A 24,911-nucleotide genomic window follows, 5' to 3' on the forward strand; every position below is an offset into this window, starting at 1 on the left:
CTGAGGAAAGCGATAGAGGATGCCAACGCTGGAATCTTGCCCATGCATTGCGAATCTCACATAGGCGTATCCACGTCGAGCATCGCCAAGAGCGAAACGGACACGGAGAGCAAGAATGTCAGCACGATGAACTCTATTGCTTCCGTTGATTGCGAGAAAGTCGAAAAAGTCTGAGTGAAAGTAGGAGGGAAAGAGAGAGAGAGAGAGAAGAGAAAGGAGGGAAATGAGAGATGGTCAAGGAAGGGAGATACGTAGAAGCAAAAATGTGATAGTTATATTGTCAGAATTGGCAATATGACCCGAACGAGAGACGTGTTTTTCTTTTCTTTTTTTTTTTCTTTTTTTTTTTTTATCGATTAAATATTCCTTTTCTCTTATAATAGATAATAAGAGAGAGAAAATATAGAACACTCCCTGCGAAGCTCGAGCAACAAGTCATACATTTTTTTTTCTTCTTTTTTTTAACCGCTTATAACTATCATCGCTTTCAAATACCTCTCGTACTTAATCTCAGGACAAGATTATCTTGCAGAACGAATCGTTCTTCTTATCATGTGACGCGCATTTCTTTCTTCAACGTGTCATCGTGTTAAAAAACTTGGAAATTGGTAAATAAATTTGGCGTGTGGCTTGTGATTTTCCTTTGCGCGCAAAAGGGAGTTTTCGTTACCACGAAGTATCAGGGTCTGTCGAGTTTTCTTGTTCTTTTCTTTTTTTTCCTTTCCTTTTAGCTAGATTTTCTTTTTTCACGTGCGCGATTTCCTCTTCGTACTTTATAGTCACGTAGATAATAAGGTAGTATAGATAATAATAGAGAAAAAAAGAGAATGAAAGTTACCACGTGCGTATCTGTAAATGAATGGTTGTGATTTGTCAATGGCGACTCTTTGACTCGGTGATATCAATCCTCAGAGGAACATTCTCATTTCCAATGGCGTGTGGATGCTTATCACGCTGTGCTAAAATGTCGAAGCTTCTCGAGAACTCTATTTAAACGTGGTGCTTCGGTGATACCCGATGAGTGGCTTCGTCTTTTATAAAATATATATGCTGTGACTCGTGTGACTGTGTTTAATGGCGAGCAACGCGAGTCGTCAAACGTGATCGTTAATGTATTGTAATGTTACAAGGAGCGCGATGTATCCTGCCGCGACAAGGGTGATTTATCTCGAGTTTATTATTTAAGAAAAGATTCGCGGATTCGGGGCTCGCGTTGAATGCTCTTTTAGTCTTTTAGTGTAATTTAATTTTATGACTATGGTTGTGCCAACCCTATTTATTTTAATTATAATGATTATTGTTAATTCTGTAAGTACGTAAAAACTTATTAGATCATGTTGAAAAATCCATTCGCAACAATATTCTCAGCTGGATCTTTGTGAAATTTGATTGAATTTTAGAACAGTATATTGTACAGCTTTTATTTTATGAAAGAGAGATTAACATTAATCTGTCTTGTTATTCTGTCGTTTAAATCAAAGCTTCGCAAAGATCCGTCTAATTTAGATTTCTTTATCAGAAGCTTTGTTTTAGCTGATCAAATATCCGACGAGGCGACATGGCGTTTATAATAATGGAATATTTTAACGACAACGTAGCATAATTTAAAATGATAATATCTTAATTGATCGTTATAATAAGTATCTAGGACCAGAAACTGATGTATCCGCTCCAATTAATACGAAAAATCCGAATATTAATTTAAGGACAAAGTTCGTAGGGCATTTTACATTCCATCTGATAAATATTCTCACGACTGCATCCCATTTTATTGTAAATTTATTGCGTTACATGTCATCGAAGCTTTATGACACATTATTCGCCAAATATAAGTTACACTGTACAATCGGGAGAAAACATTAAATAATTTATTATATTGTATACATATTGTGCAGTTAATATATACATACATATATATATATTATGTACACATATACATATTTTTCTTAATATCGCAATTTCATTGTTAAAACAATCATTCATAGAACAATGTTTTTAATTCCGAAGCTACTAACGAAACAATAATCAAGCCAACAAAATGGAGCTGAAAAAATATAGATATTATATGATAAAAATATATCGACAATTTAATATAATACATATCGCATAACATCCAGATCAATATTTCATTTCCATCGATGATCCAAAGATCCGATATCCGTCTCTTAGAAGTTCCAGTTTATTTTATTTGTCCAAGGTAAACCAGCCATGTAAGCACTTTGGCACCGGGCCAGAAGTCTCAAAGATGGCTCTAGCAATTTCCGTAAGAGTCACGCTGTCTAGAATCAGCAATCCAACGCGTGTCTCTTTATCAGACCAAACAATAGAGCAGAGAACCACGCCGTCATCTTCGTTCTAAAAATAAATTCGTTAAACCGGATAGACATGTAAACAAAATTAATACGTTTGGTATTTTCCTCTCCTTTCTTTTACGCTTATTTGTGCTTTCAAAGCTCAATAGAAACGACATTTCAAAGATTCAAGTCACAAGATCCCTTACCTTGCCATTAGGATCCGGTACGAAAACCGGTTCACTCGGATAAACATTTTTCTCGCACCAAGTTTTTCTCGTTTTCTCCAAGATATCTACCTTGATAATCTATAATAAGATAATATATACGTATTTTGCATTTCAATCGCAATTTCCTAAAACTTATACGAAGATTAAAATTAAAGCGTAATTACCGTTCCAGGATTTTCTAAATCCACGTCACTAGAAATGGCATAAAAATATCGATACTCCCTTCCAAGATAGGAATCGTAATTGAGACGTGGCGTTTCACAGCCCAAATCGCAAAGAAGTTCCGGTTTCACAAAAATATCACCGTTCGCAAGTTTATGAGCAGTTGCTCTTCGCCTCAGAACATTTTGATAGTCATTCCTTTTGTCTTTGTTAGTGTCATTTATCGATGCTTTAACGAACTCTGACCCAGATTTATTCTGACACGTGACAGAGTCATTTTGAAATGACTCCAGACCTTGGTTCACTGTTTTTGCAGTAATCAAATTATATTCCAATGGTACGTCCGGTTGTGGACGTTTCATTGGTAAAATGAATCGCAAAGGTCTGCCACGAAACATTTTGGCATAATCAGGATTCTTATGCAAATTCTGAAATAATTGAAAAATATTTGTACTTTCGACTTTCAATCATATTTTAATTTTATATAATAATATATACCTTCATCGCATCTACGAATAAGCAGTCTAACATTTTTGCATCGCGATAGCAGCAAATATCCAGTACCACGTAATCACGATCACGTGTTTCAAATTGATTTATGATATGAAGATAAAAAAATGCTTCTGAAATAAACGTCCTCTCTAATAATCCTGTCTCTCTCGAAATCAAGTGTATGAGAGTCTGAAAAGAAAAATATATTTATTAATTTATTATTACATTTATTGGAAATGAAAAAGAAAAAAAAATCCTCGTCAAACTTACATTTTCATTCTCATACCACTTTAAAGCTGCACACATCGGTTGTTGTTTCATTTTGCAAGATATTACAGTGGTCAGAGATACCGACAATGGTTGTTCTACGATGATGAAATAATTTTCAGTGATGCCAAACGTATGCATATAAGAAGGATTCAATAACCATCGTGATGGAACACTGGCAATAATGGTAGCTTGATCAAACATGGATAATTCTTTTTCTTCACCCCAGTCATCTGAAAAAGATATTCAAAGATATTAAAGATAATATAAAATACTCGAAATATTTCGATGAATAATTAAATTGTAAATTCAAATGCTAACCAATGATAATTTGATTGGGCGAAAAGCATATGATATTGTATTGCGGTCCTCGTGATGTCACGCTTAATCCTAAATTATAAACGGTACCATCATTCATTACGTGAGGATGAGATGTGTGATTTACGATTCCAACGTAATCAGACACATTCACCTATATGTGCATAATTAGACATTATTCTATGCAATATATTTTATGAAATTATTATATTTACGTGAGATTAGGAAATTATTGAATTTATTTATTCGAAACAATCACAAACATGAAACAATTATCGATATAATTAATAAAGTAACGAATATAATAACAAAAGTCAATACCTTGCCTGTAGTTTCCAAAGTTTTCGGATCGATACGATGAATCACTGCCGATTCCGTAAATGTATAATACTCATCGCAAAAGGGATATACGGATATCATAGAATTGTCAGAGTCATTCTCGGGTTTGAATACAGCTGCGACTCTGAAAGAAAATTTCATTGATATTCCATTGATTTTTATTTATTAATGTATTAATGTCTCATATCATTCGATACCTTTGAAAAATATTTCTACAAGGATCTGGTACTGCTTTGGTACCAAATTCAGTAACTACTATCCTTTGAGCTGCATTGTTCTTTTTGTATACGTCTGTCTGAACAAATCTGCATTGATAGGTTACTTCTCCGTTAGCAATTGCAAATCTATCGTTTCGAAAAAATATAAAAAAGTTAAAATTAAATTAATCAATTTTATTCAAGGTTTCGCGTCTGTGTAAACGTAATATAAGGTTTCTGGAAACTACTTAAGCTATTGTTGTTTCATTAATATTGCGAGGAATTTGATTCAAAATCTGGGTTACATGCAAAAATTAAATATTAAATATTATCCTTAAAAAATTATTGCAAACAGTTAATTTCAATTTTCAAAAATTACATTTTTTAAATATAAGTTCTATAAGTTTTAATTGTATTCTATTATAAAAACATACCGATGCAATAAAGCTGAACTATCGAACAGATGGTTAAAAGTGTATTCTCCAACTTGTAAGCTACCTGGTCCATTTCTTAGCAATGTTCCTTTCAACCAATGTGGTATTTTTCCTGTTATTTTGCCAGAAATCGGTTCTATCACTTCACTTTTGCAAGATCTCATCCATACAGACGAGTCACAATTCGGAAAATAATTCGTCTTCTCTTCTTCCGATTCATTCTCGTTATTTTTCAAACAATCTTCAACATCGTTTAACTAAACATAAAAATTAAGTTAATATGTAAAAGTGTTCGAATATATTTCAATCCAAAATATATGTACACTTGAAAACTTTTGAAAATGATTATTGTCAATTAATGTCGATTCGTGAAATAGAACGAAAGTTTAATGAAAGTTTAATGAAACTCTTGAGCGATGATAGATCAAGATCTTGGATGATAACTTACTTGAAACGACGTCTTCGACAATTTCATTCGCTTTCCATTTAATAAATCATCAAGTTCGTGCAATTTGACGGTGGAAAAATCATTTTCTGATCGTGATCTATTAAACGCAGATGATTTCATGATAATTTTCGCGGACACTACCAATCTAATCCGATGAAACGTAAAATAGCGTATATATAGATACTTTTTTCACGGTTAAGATTGATTTTGATTAATTTTAGTAGATGCGTGTCAATAATCCACTGTTACGTTTCATCTTCTTCCTCGTTTTCGTCTTCTGATTCTCTTTCCAAAGGTCCAAGAATGGCCGATAGAATCTGATAGACTCGTTTGTGAGTGAAATCCATCGTTCCCCTCAGGGCTTCGATGAGCGAATGATATTGTTCTGGTAATCTGTTGACCTTAAAATGTTTTTTCGTAATGCAATTAAAAACACCGATTGTTTGAAGCCTTACGGTTAGTCACGTGTATTTCATCTCTCACACGTGATTAATTTACACGTGTCTTTTTTTTGTCAAATAATGAACAATTTTTTGTCACGTTTATAGTTAAAGCTATGCATTTAGTGAAATTAAAAAGAATATTTTAATCTTATTTATTTACCTATTTATTTATGATTTTAAATAAAACATTTTAACGAAATATCTTTGTTTTATTAATTTTGTAGAAAACGTCAATCTCTATATTAACGATGATCATATACAATAAGCACATACGATAAAGTTAGTTCTACGAATTTACGTTAGATGGTAGTCGAAATGAAATCCATGTTGTGTTTAGTTTATTTAAGGATAGTTAATGAATTGATTTTAAAGAAAGATCGAAAATGTGCTGAAATATTTAATAACAAATAAATGATAAAGGTTTTTCAATTTTAGGTATGATAATTAATTTTCTACTTCATAATTATAATTATATAATAATATTTCATAAAAAATTATTCGAATGGAAAATAAATTTAAAATATTGCGAAAATATTACGATCATGAAAAATAAATCATATTATTAAATTTATACCAAGTTATAAGGAAAATTATCATCATTTTCCCATTTTATGATAATAAATTTAATTACATTAAAATAATATTTTCATCGTTTTTTCATAATTTTTGATTAACATAAATAATAATGATAATGAGAAGGTATAAAATCAGTAATTTATATAATGAATTATTCTATAATGGACATTCAGGAATCGATCTTGAAAAAACATGTTACTGATACAACCATCTTTTTGACAGGTAACATTATCATATCTGTATTACCGGAAACAAAGTGGCGATGCTATGGTCCAGAATAGACGGCTTTTCTTTAACAATTGAGTTCTTAAAGAACTCTGACATCCTGTCCCGCGTTCTTACAGCAAACTTGACGGAAAACTTATCCAATTGGTCGAATGCTCGACGTTTCGTTACTTATGGCAAGTTGCCAAAATTATTCGTGGAACTTGTTGAGGTTAAGCAAAATATTATCTAAAACCGTTCATCTACACATCTTCAAAAACAATTGTGAAAACTCTTTTCTCTTCTAATATAATTTTTTTCTATCAAATTATTCATTTCTAATATTTGAAACGTTAGTCAAATGTGAAACATTTTAATTTATTATTTAGAACTTTTCTTACGAATCGAATCAATATCCAAGAGAAATAATCACATGACAATCACTGCACCTAAGAATAATTTATTCTATGATCATCTTTTCAATATTGCCAATCGTTTCTTTCAGGAATTAACATTCTGTACGTAATACATGTAGTTATGTATGCTTGCTGCAGTCTTGATAGAAACATCACAGAAACATCATCCATGCAATAAACAGTTGTAGGTTAATGATAAACGTTGAAATCTTTATTGCATTATAATTTTTTTTTTCAAACGGAATTAATCTCAAGGATGAATTTCCGTTTGATTTAGAATATCTGTTTAAGTGATAAGATTTAATTAAATCACACGTGCTAAATCTCTAAAAAATATATTTAATGTTTAAGAATAATTAACATTTCCGGATAATCATGATTAATCATATGAACAAGATAAGAAAGATTGGAATAACCTTGATTCCTCGTTTATTCAATATGTAATTAATTTTTATTTTTTTTTTATATCATACTTTAATTTTGTTTTCATTTAAAAAGAATTTAATATAGCTTAAATACAAATCATCGAGAAAGAAAAAAATAAATTAGAGGTAAATGTACCAAGGCCAAGATAACATTTGATAATGTAATCGTCAGTTCTAAATCTTGATTATCAGGGATAAAGATTTCTATCTAAAATTTGAGAAAGTGCCATTTATCGCATTAGAAAGTTCGAGAAACGAGTTTATCAACTCGTTATAGAATAAGATTTTAGCATAAAATTAGTACAAATGTTTTCCTTGTATAACAATTTTATTATTATATATTGAAATTCAATTTATGTTATCCAAATTTATTTATCTACATATAATCAAATATAATAATCATGCACCAATCATAAAAAAGAAATTATTACACTTTCTCCAATAGAATTTATTCTACCATTGACGTAAATCAATAAAGATAAACCAAAGAAGATTAAAATATAATAAATAAATAAATTTTTGTAGAAAATTTGTCGTAATCGTGCTCAATATATAAATACATAAAATGCTAATCGAATGTCTTTAATTGGATATAATATGATAATACGATTCTGTGCATTACATATCATGTTTACAAAAACAGAAGTACACATCTGCAAGTGAAATTTGGTTTGCATAAAGATGCATAAAGATGCATGAAATTGATGGGTGCACGCATCTGGCGTAGAAGCTCGTTTTCCGTACGTATCAATGTGTATATACTAACAGTTGGTCAAGCGTTTTGCACGTTTTGCATGACACATATGTATTTCTCGCGCAAGTTTGTGTCTAGATGATGATATAGATAGTTGTGCATACATGCTCGGTCCACGTGCCAGTCACGTGCTCGATGCGAGAGAGGTATGTCACGTGAATGGTCTGCACCCACAACAAAGGCAATAAAATTGCGTTAGTGTCATGCAAACTAACCATCGAGTGGAAAGCCAATGCAACTAACTGGAACTTTCATCAGATCTATTTTTAAAAAGACGAAATTATAAGACTTTAAAAATTTGAAATTTTCAATTTTTTGACGTTACGATAAAATTTTCTCTTCGTATTAAAAATTGTTGATTATGACTTTGATTATTTTTCACTTTGCTTTATTTATTTATTTTTTTTTCTATTAAAAATAGTTTAAGGCAGCCAATAGTTTATAGCAGCCAACGATAGATATACTTTTAACAATAGATATACTTTTTCAATTCTTTAAAAATGTATAGGTCAAAGTCGAGAAAATAGCAATATCGATATATATATAATGCGCATAAACGATTCGATTCGATTCGATTGATTTACTTTATTATATATTCGAGAATTGGAAAATGGCGCGGGAAATTCTATTCTCATTTTTATTTATTTCATGATTCGAGATTTAAGAAGGACTTAAAAATGCGTTTTTCTTGGTGATCATCATTTACGTAACATTGCCACCAACGTCGCGTTATAATTCTTTAAATACATTTCAAACATATTTTCCTGTTCAGATGCATAGTAATGTATTTAAGTGATTACGTAATGCTCTCAATACTAGTTGACTTTATCGATCTATACTTTTACATATAGTGGATATGTAACAAATACAATAATTTATTTTTTATTTTTTTAAAAAATGATCGGTATATCGATATTATGAGTATAATGAATATTAAAAAGTAAAGTATCTTTAACTAGGTCATCAAAAATAAAATAATTAGAAGAAAAATTAGTTAAATACTCTAATTAACAAATATTATCGATTACCTTGAGTTTGTTATCTTTTAGACTTATTAACATAATAATATAATCAAGAAAGATCCAAAAAAAAAAAATAAGGAAATCTTATAATACATATATTTAAATATATTTTTTTTTATACATAATATTATCTCTAATTGTTTTCAGTAATATACATACGAAGTTATAAAATGTAGCAACATCTAACTGACAAATGATCATCCTATGGAAAACAAGAGTCTGCCATCTGTCGTGCCGAAAATAACGAGTGTTAATTTTATTTTTAAACTGGTAACATTTCTATTGAGAATGAACGTGTGAATTCACAATTACGTGTCAATCTAATTTAACTTTGTTGAGATCTCGACGACAAACCAGTTTATCAAATTGACAAACAAAATAAATACTTGATATTCGTCGGGAAATATTATATAATTTAACCCTTTTACACATATCTATTTTAAGTTAGACTTTGAATTATTTGTAATATATGTACAATTATAAAGTTGTTATTTACTTTTTATGATTACAGATACTGATAAATAAATAGAAAAATAAATCGTATATAATTATATTCGTTTTAATGTATTCGTTGGAAAATGTAAAGAGTAAATTGTGGCTCTCTGAAGAGCTGCAAAAAATATTTATCGGAATTATAAAAATTCATTTCGCAACAAATATAAATTATCATTATAATAATAATAATATTAGAAATTGATTATATTATTAACACAGTAATCAAACTTTTAAATATTTTTTGTCATTTTTATTCTAAAAAATGTATACCGTAATTAGGTCATGATATTTTATATCATAAGTATCACTTTAATTCCCAAGGATAAATACAAAATAAAAATTAATATTAGAATTGTAATTTATCAAAGTTAAATATACTCCACAGTCGAGATCTAACAATAAGTGTTTAACTGTACCGCTTTATATTACAGTTTACTTCACGCAAATAAATTTTTACACAACGCGAAAAGAAGAGGGTTATTTGTACCACTATATTATTCATAAAGAATGTAAAACAGAATTCTCACACATCATATGACATTTAATCTACACTCGTGACGCATGCGTTTCTCTACGGAAACAGCTCATGTGACAATAGCTTTCCACATGATTCATTACCTCCTGTTCATTGGAAAAGTTCTCAAGACTGATCGACGTTATAAACGCTATTAAAACTAACATTGAAAATATTCTTCGATATATTTAATCAAGAATCAGGAATATCAGATTTATATAGATTTGCATGAAGAATTAATGAAATAAAAACACGATCGATATTGCTTAATTTACGGCACTAAGCATTTTGTTCAGAACAGATGAAACAATTTCAAAACAATGAATTATCAATATCGTTAATATTCGATCCAAAGATTGGCAAATATTACTAATTCGAGGAGTAGCACAGGTGATAAATCGAACATACTCTTTATCTTATTATGTTAATGAAACAATATGATAATTACATGTTTCATCGAGGCATGTATTAAGTTAATTCACCTGTTGCTAAATAATCAATGGTTTTTATAATATTGAACATGTAAATTATAGCTTGTTCATGTTCATGTTCTCTTTTATTTTCCTTATTCTTCTTTTCTTCTTTCCCTCTTTTATCTATTAAAAAGAATTGAAATTATTGAAATTAATTCCCAAAAATATTTTGCAAGTAAATGTTATTTTAAAAATTTTAATTGTATAAAATTTAACTGAAATAAATCTTTTTCGTTAAACCTTGTCAAACTTTACAAAACTTTTTTCAACTCCAATAAAAAATTAGTTCTTTTATCAATTCCTCTTCCTACTTTCTCTCTTTTATTATTTATCGTTCATTTATTACAAAAATTTTATATTCGTTTTTTGTATCAATTTGACATTCAATTTAAATAAATTGGATTTAACACATGTTTCTTAAACTTGTTCATGCACTGCACGAATTCAATGCTACAATCTTCCTCTCCTGCTTTTATCAATTCCTCTTTTTTCTTTCCTTTATCAATTCCTCTTCCTCCTTTCTTTTATCAATATCTTTTCCTTCTCTGCTTTATCAATTTCTTTTCTCTTTTATCATTCTTCTTTTTCGTTTCTCTTTTAAGATTCTCTTTTTTTTTAACATTTTCCTTTCTTTCCTTTTTTTTATTATCCTCCTCTTCTTCTTTCTAATCGTACTTTTTTTTTCTTCTTTTATTTCACTGAACATCAATAATTCTATCTCATTTGAATTTAAAATAAATTTAAAATAGATCTGCCATTTAAAATATTTGTTTTAATTTGATTTAGAAGAATATTTGTTTTTTGTTCTTATTGCTGAAATTTATCCGGTTTTCTTTTTTCTTTTTTCTGGTTTCGTTTTCTTTTTAATATTATAAAATAATATTTGGTTTTGCAGTGCATTTCGAAATACTTTTATCCTTGAAATCCACTTCTTCTTTAACAACATTTATAATGATATATAATAGATAACAGTAACAACTTTGCAATTCAAGACAGTAGTATGATGGACATTTTAATTTATATTTTAATTACATTCTGACAACAATGTTTTCTGTTCCTAGAAAATTGACGTTCATATTTAAATATAGCGATTTTTTGTTGCATGTCAATGTTGCATGGGAATCGCTTTCACGTGCCTTTCTATAAAAAGAATATTTATCACAATTAATCGCATCGTTACGAGCGATACTCTTATAAAAATTCTTATACAAATTTTTATCGCATTCAAAGATGCGTTTCTCATTTATCAAAGATTTAACATTTCTTGAAGTTTCTTCAAATATCGAATTTCATCGAGATGAAATTTCAAAGTAAATTCCTTTTTTTTTTCCTTTTGAAGAAGACAAAATTTATTTGTTAAATTTTATATCAATCCGCACTTTTCTCCTCTTGTTTTTTGATTACACATTACACATAACACATCTTGCGTTATTAGTCATTCTATCGTTATCAATCATGTGCCTGAATAAAACGTCCGAGAGTAGCGAAGAAAGCAAGATAATTCGCTTGGTACCCTGGCTCGCGATATCGATATCCTCTGCAACGGCTGATAAACATATTTATATCGGACTTCTCTTTTTACCACTTATCGCCATCACGCCGGTTCGTCATGAAAACTCGGCGGAAATCAAACGATTTCTATTCAAATCAACATTGTCGTCCCTCCTCTTCCTTGAAACGAAAAATTTTCATCTTTGTACATCGTTGTTATCGACATCCAGAATTATTAGACTTGAACTTTGTAATTAACACTGCTCGACGTAAAAATTCTATTTTCTTCTCTGTGACAATTGTGTCGTTAGTTAAATTGTATAAGTTGTAATTGAAGATAGAGTTCGTTTCGTAAAAGCTACGGAACACTCGATTAATTAAACTACCACTCTTTTTACGCGTTCTTCAATTCTTCTTATCATTTGTACCCTCTGTCGGATTTTGTTTCCTATTTCTTTACACACTTAATAAATCTCTTGTTGTCGTTATAATTATTTTTTTTATAATCATTTTATCGAGCAATCATTCGATATGATTCTCGATAATGTTTCTTGAATTTTTAATAATTACAATTACAATAATTACAATTACTTAATAATACAAGTCTTCAAGAATGATATAGGCAAGATTAACAATTAATCGCAGATACTGTCTATATATATATACAATAATATCAAAGATACTTATTTCAATACTTATTCAATTTCTTTAATTTCTAATTATATCGGTTTTTCTTACGCAATTTCTCAATATCTCTTTTTTCTTTTTCTTTACTATCTTTCACTTTTCTAGATCAATTTTCTGAACTTTATCTTTTTTAATGTAACCAATTATCTAATTAATATCAATCGACACGATCTTATTTCATTTCGAATTATACTTTTCTCTTTCGGATCTCGTATCACGTTTGTATCCGTGTTTTCCTTTCTATAAATTATATACTTTTCGAATCTTATTTAATTAAGATTCCAAAGAGTCATTTATTCTTCTTAACTCAAATCTATCGAGTTAATATTTAAACTTGAATCTAAAAAGAAAAAGTTGCGTCATGAGCAAACAACAATAGAATTTCTGTTCCTATCGATCGCATCATTTTCAGAAATCGTTGATGATTCATTCATCAGGTCACGAGAGTATTTTGTCAAGTCTTATCGAATCTCGTGACTCGTACTCAGACACTGTCCAGAAAGTGAAATGGTTTCCACCCATTGTTACACCTATAATAAGTAACTAATTATTTATTAGAAACGTTAGAAACGAAGAACATATATTAGAACGAAGTATTATACAATCTGTACAAATACGAGAACAGAAAAGAAGAATCGAAAATATATTTTTTTTGTAATGATCGTATCTATTCGATTAAATCTTAAATTAAATCCTAAATCGAAAAGAACGTCTATATTTATATCTCTGATTTTAAAATATAGACATTATTCTCTTCGTGAATGGATTCTCGTCTCGAGTCGAGTATACACTGCTTATCTGATCGATTATAAATTTTATATAATGTTTCCTCAATTTCCAGAAAGATCTAAACAGCACTAAGTGATTTAGATATCCTTTTATAATCGATTCTTGTATAATCATCGGTTTAAAATGTCGTACGAGTCGACAAAGGCGATCATCTTTTGATCCGATCATTCGATTAAACATCGATCGAATTTGTGTAATTGTGACGATTGATCTCACACGCGTGCCATACGTGATTTCTAGATCGCGATAAGTGTATCAGATACAATTGACCTATTTCTTCGAAAACATTTGAACAATCTGCATCGCGTCGTAACACGTACACACATTCCATTTCGCAGCACAACAACTTTCTTTTATAATATTTTTATTCCTCTTATCGATAGATAGCACATACATATATAAGTACGTATAATTTTATTTCGATTTAAACATTTGATTCGAAGATTTTTACCTTTTTTTTTACTTATCTAATTGACCTATTTCCTCGGAACAACTGAACAATCTGCATCGTACGCACACATTTCATTTCGCAGCACAACAACTTTCTTTTATAATATTTTTATTCCTCTTATCGATAGATACACACTAGCAGATAGGTACATTGATGTTTAATTTTATTTCGATTTGAACATTTGGTTTTTTTTTTTTACCTTTTGTGTAGGGATTCGTGTAGAGACTTTGGAAAATTCATAGAATTTTTATAATTCAATCCTCTTGTTTGGCTCGATCATCGTGATTATAATTCAAAATAAATTTATTAGATACAGTTTATATGAATATAAACAATATTAATCGTAAGTTCACACGTTTTTTATTAGTTTGCAATCCCATCGATAGATTCAAAGTCCAAAAGAATACTGCGAAAATGCAGATCGATCGATCATAGAGTAATTTCGATTCGGTCTATTATTTATAACCTTGATGTAAATCGAGTAGCAATCGATAAATCGCCACTGTACTTTATTATTTCGAGTATTTTTCCGTTGTCGGATAATCTATTCGACTAATGTCCCCATTAATCCACCTAAACGCAAGCCTTCTTTATTTTTCTTCGCTGATTTATCCAATTTATTGTGTGTGATCAATTTCGTCGTTTTGTTACGAAAACAAGGATTTTTTTACAAAGGAATTTTTATTAAAGAAATGTCGATTGGATGTATATTCAATATTTTAATTGCCCTTTCCTGCAACAATTATCCTTCTCTAAATGCTAAAAACTTCCATGTTTAACTTGTCAATAAGATATATTTGCCGGTGAAGTGAAAGGGATATAGATAAGATGAAGAGTCGAAGGAAATGGCACGATTCGCCTTGAAAAGTTGAATAATAATGTCAAAACGATTCGAGAACGCAAATAAGCTCTTGTAATAAGATATCGTGAGTTTTGATTGATTAATCATGATGATTATCCAAATCAGATTAATATTGAACATCCTAATATTTGTTATTTAAAAATCATTTGTTAAAATTCAACGTATGCTTTATCGTTACTCATTCGATTCGATTAATTTTTCTGTTACGAATAGATACAACTCATCCAATATTGGAATACCTTTTAAGTAAAGGAGGGAAGATCTGTTTGATCGGTAAACAAAGAAGTCACGCATCGATATGCTTGATATATTTTCTCTTCATTATTCCTATACTTCCTTTTATAATTATGCAAATGATATAGAAGAGCATAGACGTTTCGCATAGTTACAGAATGCAAAATATTGTGCTAATCCGTGAATTTGAATTACTAATCCATGATGCATTATCTTTTTTCATCCGATCGCAAGAAATTTCGATTCGCTCGTCATTCGAAAATTTTGTTTATAAATTTATATACGTCATTTGCGATACGTTGATAAGCACGCAATTAGTGAAAAATATGTGGAACATCGAGTAAATTTCACCGGATAAATAGTAAAAAGGAGTCACTGAATTCAACGTCGATTACTTTCTACGATCTTCTCTTGTACTTATACTTCATTCTCCATAATTACGAAGCATTCGTGGAAAATAATGATCTTCATTTGGATAAATTTCTCCTTGGATAAATTAATTGGCAAATCTTCCGATCCGAAGATGTTTATCTGCAACATTGAAAGTGACAATGAGCTGTTAGTTTATATTAATATAAAAAGTAAATTTCTCGTAAAAAAAAAAACCAGAAGAAGTTAATGCAATGGAAAATTTGATATCCTTCTAACTTTGTAATAGAAATTTCGATAATATAAATTTGATTGAAAAATACATAATCTATAATCTGTTAAATATTATCAATATTATTGATAAGAATGCATCGATAATCCATTAATTGTAAATATGTGACAAAGAAAACGTCGATTATTGTGGAATTTCAAGAAAATTCATCGTGTGCATAACGACAAAAGAAATTGTCAAAATTTTCTCGTTAAAAAAAGTCGCATCGTATCCCAACGAAATATATAATCTATCGATCCGAATCATTTGAGCCGACTTTTTTGAAGATTTGTGATAAACATAGATAGATTTATCTATCTTTTTTTAAATGTCTTGTAAAGTTTTGAAACGATGGTACTCCCAGCATGAAAATAAGTGAAATTAAATAAAACAAGACACAAAAGACGTAAGAAGCACATGACTTGAGTTTGATATGAGTAAACTCGTGACAGCAGGCCCGATAAACCACTGAGAATAATTTAATCGACCGCAATAACCGGCAAACGTGTTCAGTCCTTCGCCAACATGTCCAGGAACAGGAATTACCAGACATTTACGAACGAATGCGCGCCGTCCAGCGAGTAAGTACTTTACGAGAACATTCTCGATACACATTTCAAAAGGTAAAAAAAAAAAAAAGCAGGATAAATTTCGACGGTGGATAAATATGAAATCAACCTTGTATATAGTCGGCCATGATCTAATCGGCCATTTTCCGCGCCCACCAGGTGAGTTGATCGATAACGCGTTGTAAAGTTCAGGGGCTCGTTTAATTACATACGTTCTACTATCTTTCTCGAAAATAGCTAGAAAATGAAAAAATTTTTAATTGTAAAAAATTTGATCGATGAGTATCTTTGTAATTAACATTTTATGGAATGAACGCTATATTTATTTTGAATATGTTGAATTAATCGAATTTGATGAAATTCTAATAATATTAATTAGATATGTTGGTTTAATTTGAATTAAAAACACGAATGAATTTGGAAAATATATATTAATAAAAAACATTTTTGGTTATTATTATTCGTATTGCGATTTATGTAACGTAATAATATAATTTCGTAAATGAATTATCAAATTTCATCAATGCAATCGATTTTGATCGGACATTTTGATATTTTGATTAATTTATAATAATGGAATTGTGATATGAAGGAATGAATTTAAAAGATATCGAGAAGAAGATGTTAAATTTTGAATCGTTATACGCATAATTATTTGTAAAAAAAGAATTAGAAGTGTATTAATAATATGATTATTTGTCTGTTTATGAAAACGTCATACTTAGCGATTAGAATATTTGCATAAAACAGATTATTCATTGAGGTTATCTTTCTATGTCTGATTTTATTATTTATTTTATAGTATAGTATATATAATATATACGGTATACGAATCGTCATCGTATACAAATAAGAAAAAAAAAATCAAAATGAATATAATATGTATTATAGGAAAAAAATTTGAAATATATTAAAATTTTATTCGAAAATATTTTTTATTTTCATCCTATCTTTCATCATTAAAATTGTTCTTATTCTTGCGATTTTTTAATGATTCTGTCTTAAAATTTAAACTTTGTTTTTTAAAGTTTGATAGTTAAATATTATTTCTCAACCTTCTATTAAAAAAATTTTATCTCACGATAAGAGCAATTTTATAAAAACGTGACAAAATAGAATTTTTGTTTATTCGTTATCTCATTTCGCACATTTAGTTATATATAAAAAGACATCAATATTGGAATTCACGAACAACAATCGTGACAGATTCAGTCACGAGTTGTACAACCATCTAGCGATACGCTCCTATTTTTTTCAGATAAACAAATGATCAAATCCTCGTGATTGTTCTTATCGATTCAAATGTGATTGTGCTTTACATGTACTCCTAATTTAAAAAGAAATTGAGATTTATACTTGTAATTTTTCCTATGCGAAATTTAACATATCCTTTTTTTTCTTATTTCATATATACATACGTTGTTAATCTTTTTTATACTCAGTCAATATTAACATATTGCTTTTAGCAAATTGAAATTTTACGTTTAATTTCCATATTGTTATTAACGAATAAAATTTGTAATTATAATTGAAAATACTAATAGAATTCTTTCAAATAATGATAAAATTCTTTCAAATATTTCTTTATTCAACAATTTTTTCTGAAGTATATATATTTTTTTTTTTAATTATATCTTCTCTTCAATTCATATTTCTAGATATTTTAGAATTTTTTCCGATATTTTTTCTTCAGTAAATTTAATTTAATTAATTCTAATCTTATTTAATAGGTTGTAATTGATCCATATATAAAATTACTTTTTTTTAATGCCTTTTTTCATTACGAAATAAATTGGATTGAATTTCACTTTTTCGAGACTTTTTCGTGAGCGCGCAGAAGCTATTTGAAGAACGCATGCGCGAGCGGACAAAATTCGCGCGTCTTTCTATCGCGCAGGTCAGAAGGGATTCGACCAATCAAAACGTCGAATACTTTTGCTTATATAAAGCTTTACCAGCGATTATCGTGAGTACATTCGCTTCGCGCGCGTCGTCCAAAGAGTAAACGGTACATAGAATTAACTTGTTTTTCATTGCTTCGGTCTTTATACACAAAAATTTTATTTTTTTTATTTGTATTCGTTGTGACTATCTTTCTTCATCTAATCCTAATTTTTCTCAGAGAATATTCGTAATAAAAATTCACAATAAAAAAAGAATAAGAAAATAAGAAAACAATTAAATCGTTCAGTGTACATGTATTGTCCATGGAAAAAAATACAAATGGGATTTTACAAAATAGGGTATATAATTGGAATTTCAAGAGTTTCTTGAGAGAACGAAAGCTGTTTCCAAAAACACTACGTGATCTTGTGAGACTTCGTTAGGGGTAACGAATACAAGTGATCTTGAGAAAGAAAGAAAGAAAGACGGAGATCAAAAAGAAAAACAAAGACAACAAGAAAACAAAAAGAGGAAAGAAGAAAAGAAAAAGAAAAAAGACGATGATGTGCAAATTTTTTCTTATAACAGATTTATAATTGTGATTAAAATAGAAACTGTGATATCAAATTGTAAATATTTTATTTTATTTTAATACTGTCTCGTTTTGGAAAAACGGCAGCAAAAGATTTATAAAACGAACACTATGGCAAAGTAAGTATATTTATATTACACATATAACATATATGTGCTGTACTGTGCCATATTTGTTTTCTATTTCTTATTGTACTTCCTTTTCTCCTGATATTATGATCACGAAGTATCATACAAAAAATGAACACTTTATTTTGATAAGAAATAATCATAATTGTTTCTTTTCATCTATTGTATTTTATAATAATTATAATAATTTTTTTTTCATTGATTTTTATTGATGAAATCAATTATAAATTCAATTGAAAGTTAGTTAGTCGTTTCATCATTTATATGAATAATCATTTATATGATTCTTCCTTTTTTTTTTACATTGATATAATTACTGTAATTAACATAAAAATAAAATTATTTATAATCATAACTCATCAACTGTAGTTTTTATTACGGATTTTGAAATTAAAATAATAATTTCACTTTTGAAATTGAAATGAAATTTTTTAATTTTCGCAATATTTTTATATTTTTAATCCGTCGAGACAATTGTTAAACATTGACAAATGATGAAATTCATTCCTTTAATAACATAATCTACGTGAATTATGCTCTCGAATGCATCGTGTAAACATCCATTTTCGATATATTAATTAACCATCTCTATGAATCACATTCAATAATTTTCTGATTGAATTCAAACAGTAGAATTTTCGTGCTCGACACGCTACGAACAGATAACAATTGAGCCTATTTACCATTGTTTAACATGATTAACTTATTAATATGCGCTGTCAAGTAATGTCATTAATGAATAACCAGATGACGATTAAAATTCAATACACGTTTCGCATCAAAGAAATAGTCTTTCAACATTTATTCCTTTTATTATTATAATTAAAACATTTTTTTAACAATACGTCTTTTAATTATCAGATCAATGTTTTTAATCTATTGTGTCATTCGTTTCGTGTCATCTGTCGTAAATCTTAATTTATGTATTACATATCCAAGATAAGATTACAGTAAGAACTTGGTAATTTTCGAATATTCTTTGCAAAATTTGTTTATACCCTATGACCGTTCAATCCAGAAAATATTTAACGACACCAATTCAACAGCTTGATCGATAATCTTATCGTATGAGCATTTTTAACGTATATTCAAGATTTGAATCTCGATACAAAAAAATAAATGCTATATATTCATTTTCTCTCATCATTTTTTAAGGATCAAGCACTTAAACAATTTTAACGTAGAATGTCGTATAATTAGAGTAATAAATATCCATCTTGTTTGTATCTCGATAAATATAAATGAAATGCAGCAAGACAGATGATCAGAGACAATTAATTAATTGCAGCAAGTGTTCAATAGATATTAATAATTCCTGTAATTATTGAAAACTTCAATATTGTGTAATATTACATTATTAAAAAATGCAATCATATTTTTTTTAATTATCTTCATTTATAAATAGCATACATGTATTTCATTATTCACAATTGTTCCTAATCACAATCTTAATTATATTCTAACACAAATATAGTTTCCACTGTTTTTGGTGCGTTGCTCCCTTATTGTTTTCCATGGATGAAAATACATGATGCAACTAAACTATTATTACTCATCGATCAGGGACAATTGTTCGATGTGTGTTCGAACGGTGTACACATTGTACACTTGAACCCTTTCGTGTAAAGCATGGACAGAAATAATTTCATCGGAGTGTGCCAAAATTCGCGAATCTTCGACTACGTGAACGGCAAGAAAAACGTTTTAAATTTTGATGTTTATCTTTAAAAATTTTATGTAAACAAGATATGTAAACATGTGTATTTTATTCATTATTATTATTATTATTATTATTTTTTTTTATTAAAAAAATATATAGATCGATGATAAATAAAAATTAAGATCGAATTCGACGATGTATTTAAACTCTTTTTTCTTTCTGTAACTTTTATCGTTCTTTTCTTATGCGCGGTTATTTCTGATTCGTTGCAAATCTCAACAATACAGGTTAAGGATGTTGAATCGTAAAAAAGTATTCTTGGTACATTTCTACACACATTATATTTATTACACTGTTTCATAGTCGGTCTTTGCAAAAATAAACACGCAGATTATGCCCGAGTAGATAGCAAATATTCTATCCAACTGTGTTTTATTAATAACAAATCTGCATGTGAAAGCAATCTCATTAGCGATATTTATCATTTCCATGTGTTTATCATTTCACTATTCACATTAACTGGAGCCGAGTTTACTATGTTTGATAAATGATGCCTGTTTTCAATAAATATACATATCGTTTCAATAAACTGTTGCTTTAAAAAATTGTAGGACAAAAAAATAATTTACATACAAAATTTAATACGCAGTAAAATAATTCTCATTTTTTTACGTCGTTAAACTAAAAATCAATATATGTTTCCAATAGTTCTAAATAATGTTTTCGAGTTATATTTCATCTGTAATGACTTCATTTATTGTTAAAAATTTATTTTTTTCGAAAATATTAATTTATTTGCAAAATTGAATAAATATATAGTTAATCTAACGTGTAAAAATAATTATAATTTATTTTAATATTTTGCATAAATTTTTAGCAGAATCCATAAGTCTGCGATAAGTAAATATTCTTATCAATGGTTTTATTAATCAATATGAAAGATATTTAACAGCTGCAGTCAGATAAAAAATGCAATTTCAATCGATAACAAAAGGAAAAATTTGCAGAATCTTTGCAGTTTTAAAATATATATATATATATATGTATATATAAATATATATACATATATATATACATATATATATATATATATGTATATATAAATATATATACATATATATATACATATACTCGATATATTCTCGACGAAGACACTAGCATACTTTTTTTTTCTAAACATTCTTCGTTTTTTTTTAAAATTAAGTCGCTTATCGAACGTCGCGTTCATGTTTGTTCGTAATCTACTTTAAACATTCTTTCTACAATCATCATCTTTTTCAATATTCTAAAAATATATAAACAAGGAAGATTCATTCCTTCTTAACTGCGCGTGTCGTTTGTAGTACAGTACACGCATTACGAACTTCTCTTTGTTAATTCTATCATTCTTTCGATTTAATGGTCATAATTACATCGATCTACGCCTTAGTTCACGGACCGCAAAAAATTTTAATATCGCTTTTGAATCATTAAACGATCATATTTCATTATCAAATATTCGTTATTAAAATATTTAAAATTATTTTATATTATGTTTGTTTTTTTTTAAACATATTAAATAATATAATTTTAAATAATAACTATTGTTAATCTCGAAAGAAATGTATCTGATCATCCTGTTGATAATTATTTGTTAAATTACAAAATGTTTGTATAAATAATTAATAAATCGATTTCTATTTGAAAAATGAGATTTTAGGTCAAACTTTATTTTCGTATCACGTAAAATCAGTGCCAAATTTTCAAATTATCTTGAGTATTACTATTATAGATGTATCTATAACAAGTATTATTTCTATCTATGGATTTTATTTAAAAAAAAATGATTTTCAAGTAAATATTTACATGTCGTCTCTCTCATCCCTTATCTGTATCGGATAAAAATAATTATCTCATAGTCCGTAGATAAATAACCAGAGAGGATACAAAACATTGCTTTGTATCTTCAGTTGTCTTATATTATATAGAATAATGTGCGTTTGCGTGTGTATCACTACATGTTTGATTTTTGCGATATAAATAAAATAAAATTTTTTAGTCTATATTACCATGCAAATTTTGCATGATCTTTCATTACATGTAAATCTTTAATAATTTGAATATTGACAAAAGATTAATTATTTTGTTGCAGAAAAGATTTAAATTTAGAAGATGGAAAACCTGTACTGGCAGGACATAGTGCAAACACTAATCCAGAAAATGGTCATTCTGTTCATGGAAGTGCTGTCAGACAGGTTCTGGCAGCGGTAGTAGCACAACTTGGAACTCTGAACACTGGTATGGCATTTGGTTTTTCTGCCATTGCTGTCCCACAACTACAAGAACCAAATAGCAGCATTCCTATTGGCAAAGGATCATCCGAGGAATCATGGATTGGTAAATTAATACTATTTAAAACGTATAAGATTCTATCATAATGATAAATGATCACGATGATAAATTATATTTTCCTTGTAGCTAGTATGTCTTCTATTGGAACTCCTATTGGATGTTTAATATCTGGATATATGATGGACGTACTTGGAAGAAAACGATCTCTTATTATCACGGAAATTCCAGCATTACTTGGATGGATATTAATCGCATGTGCGACCGACGTTCGTATGATATATGCTGGAAGATTCTTTGTAGGACTTGGATCAGGCATGGTGGGTGCTCCAGCACGTGTTTATACAGGAGAAGTGACTCAACCTCATCTACGGGGAATGTTGACCGCTTTTGCAAGTATTGGAGTCAGCACTGGTGTTCTGATCGAGTATTTTTTGGGAAGCGTACTTACGTGGAACGTCTGTGCAGCTATTAGTGGAATTTTACCTCTTGCCGCTCTTTTGTTAATGTTTTTCTTCCCTGAAACACCTTCGTATCTTATATCTCGTAGTAGACCTGAAAAAGCACGAGAGGCGTTACAACAAGTTCGTGGTAGTACGTATAATATTAATCAAGAAATGGAAACACTTATTAATTTTTCGAATGAGCGCGATGTTAAGCGTCCAAAAGGATTTCGAGAAATAATTAGAGCTCTTTTAAAACCAAATGCCATTAAACCTTTTACTCTATTGTTTTTATACTTTCTAATATACCAATGGTCAGGTACAAATGTAATAACTTTTTATGCCGTTGAAATTTTTAACGATTCAGGGGCAACAATAAACAAGTACTTAGCTGCAGTAATTCTCGGAATTATAAGATTAATGTCAACTATTGCTGCTTGTATCCTATGTAGAAAGAGTGGACGAAGACCTCTCACAATGATTTCGTCCATCGGCTGTGGACTTTCTATGGTAGGATTAGGTGGATATATGTGGTTAAAAAGCTATTGGACTGCAAATAATCTTCCATTTATTGCTACTTGGATACCTGTTTTATGTATATTTTCATACACTATTGCTTGTACCCTTGGTTTCCTTGTTATTCCTTGGATAATGATAGGCGAGGTATATCCAGTGCAAGTACGTGGTATTATTGGTGGTTTAACCACAATGGCAGCCCATTCTTTTATCTTTACAGTAGTTAAAACATATCCATATTTAACTAGTATACTTACTACGCATGGTACTTTTATTTTTTATGGTTGTATATCTTTATTCGGAACGATATATTTTTATTTATGTCTTCCCGAAACTAAAGATAAAACACTTCAAGAAATAGAAGATTACTTTTCCGGTAGGAACAATAATTTAAGAACTAGAAATATAGATAACCATAAACCAAAGGTGTTACAAGTGAAAAAGGGTCAGATTTTGCCTTGAATTATTTATATAAATAATATTTTAATAGACGTAAATTAATAATTTGTCGTCTTCCATCAAACAAAGATAAAAAGTTATATGGCTAAGTTTTATTATTAATCAAAATTAATTCATATTATTATTAAAAACTTGTTTCTAATTTAATTTAAGAAAAAAATGAAACAATAGTATTTTATACTTATCTAGGATATTGGAGATAATAACATGATTAAAACTCCAAAAAATCTATTAAATTATATAAAAATTACAATTATCACAGATATTTTATTTCTTATTTATAAGTAAGACAATTTTCAATAATATCTATTTATTAATTAAATATTCAAGTAATTTAAATATAATGATATTTTTTTTATAAGACAGTAACAATATAGATATATTTTTATAAAAGGATCAAATATATTCGTAAAGAAAAAAAAAAATATGCTTTACGGATATTTCAATACGCACATAAGAAAACAAAAAGGTGCTATTTATTATTATAGTATTACAATATATGTATATATGTGATAAAAAGATAAAATGTAATTAACTAGACTTATAAGTGATATTTGTAAAAAAAATCATAGTCTGACAATGTACGCGTTTCAACAATGCAAACTACTCTATAAATTAAACATTTTTAATATATTTACTATGTATCTCAGGATTTTTTAATTTTTCCTTTTTAATCCT

At 28.8% G+C, this 24,911-nt stretch overlaps 3 protein-coding genes across 10 annotated transcripts in view; 2 read left to right on the top strand and 1 right to left on the bottom strand.

Moving 5' to 3' along the window:
• Positions 1 to 2,096, top strand: part of LOC108000158 (chloride channel protein 2) — a 29,079-nt gene extending 26,983 nt beyond the window's left edge. For all 6 annotated transcript variants that reach the window (XM_062084633.1, XM_062084636.1, XM_062084637.1 and 3 more), the window contains one exon: positions 1 to 2,096. In XM_062084633.1, the coding sequence (XP_061940617.1) occupies positions 1 to 174 (174 nt within the window). In that variant the 3' untranslated portion in view covers positions 175 to 2,096.
• On the bottom strand, positions 1,847 to 16,455 carry LOC107998753 (carotenoid isomerooxygenase). 2 transcript variants are annotated; one of them, XM_028667143.2, is made up of 11 exons: positions 16,333 to 16,455; positions 6,444 to 15,545; positions 4,731 to 4,987; positions 4,297 to 4,443; positions 4,082 to 4,223; positions 3,764 to 3,914; positions 3,446 to 3,675; positions 3,182 to 3,364; positions 2,686 to 3,111; positions 2,501 to 2,599; positions 1,847 to 2,355 (listed from the first exon to the last, which is right to left on the bottom strand). In XM_028667143.2, exons 2-11 carry the CDS (start codon positions 6,519 to 6,521, stop codon positions 2,185 to 2,187), a joined length of 1,884 nt encoding a protein of 627 aa, XP_028522944.2. In that variant the 5' UTR covers positions 6,522 to 15,545; positions 16,333 to 16,455; the 3' UTR covers positions 1,847 to 2,184. The 2 variants fall into 2 exon arrangements, with proteins under 2 accessions (XP_028522944.2, XP_016913671.2); XM_017058182.3 differs by lacking the exons at positions 6,444 to 15,545; positions 16,333 to 16,455 and adding an exon at positions 5,179 to 5,575.
• LOC107998734 (facilitated trehalose transporter Tret1) lies at positions 15,774 to 24,877 on the top strand. Of its 2 annotated transcripts, none has more exons than XM_017058150.3 (3): positions 15,774 to 16,235; positions 22,619 to 22,863; positions 22,945 to 24,877. In XM_017058150.3, the coding sequence occupies exons 1-3, from the start codon at positions 16,180 to 16,182 to the stop codon at positions 24,234 to 24,236; spliced, it is 1,593 nt and encodes a 530-aa protein (XP_016913639.1). In that variant the 5' UTR covers positions 15,774 to 16,179; the 3' UTR covers positions 24,237 to 24,877. The 2 variants fall into 2 exon arrangements, with proteins under 2 accessions (XP_016913639.1, XP_016913640.1); XM_017058151.3 differs by lacking the exon at positions 15,774 to 16,235 and adding an exon at positions 17,415 to 18,818.
• Positions 24,878 to 24,911: the final 34 nt, after the last annotated feature.

Source organism: Apis cerana, linkage group LG14, assembly GCF_029169275.1.
Source record: "Apis cerana isolate GH-2021 linkage group LG14, AcerK_1.0, whole genome shotgun sequence".
NCBI classification, from domain to species: Eukaryota; Metazoa; Arthropoda; class Insecta; order Hymenoptera; family Apidae; genus Apis; species Apis cerana.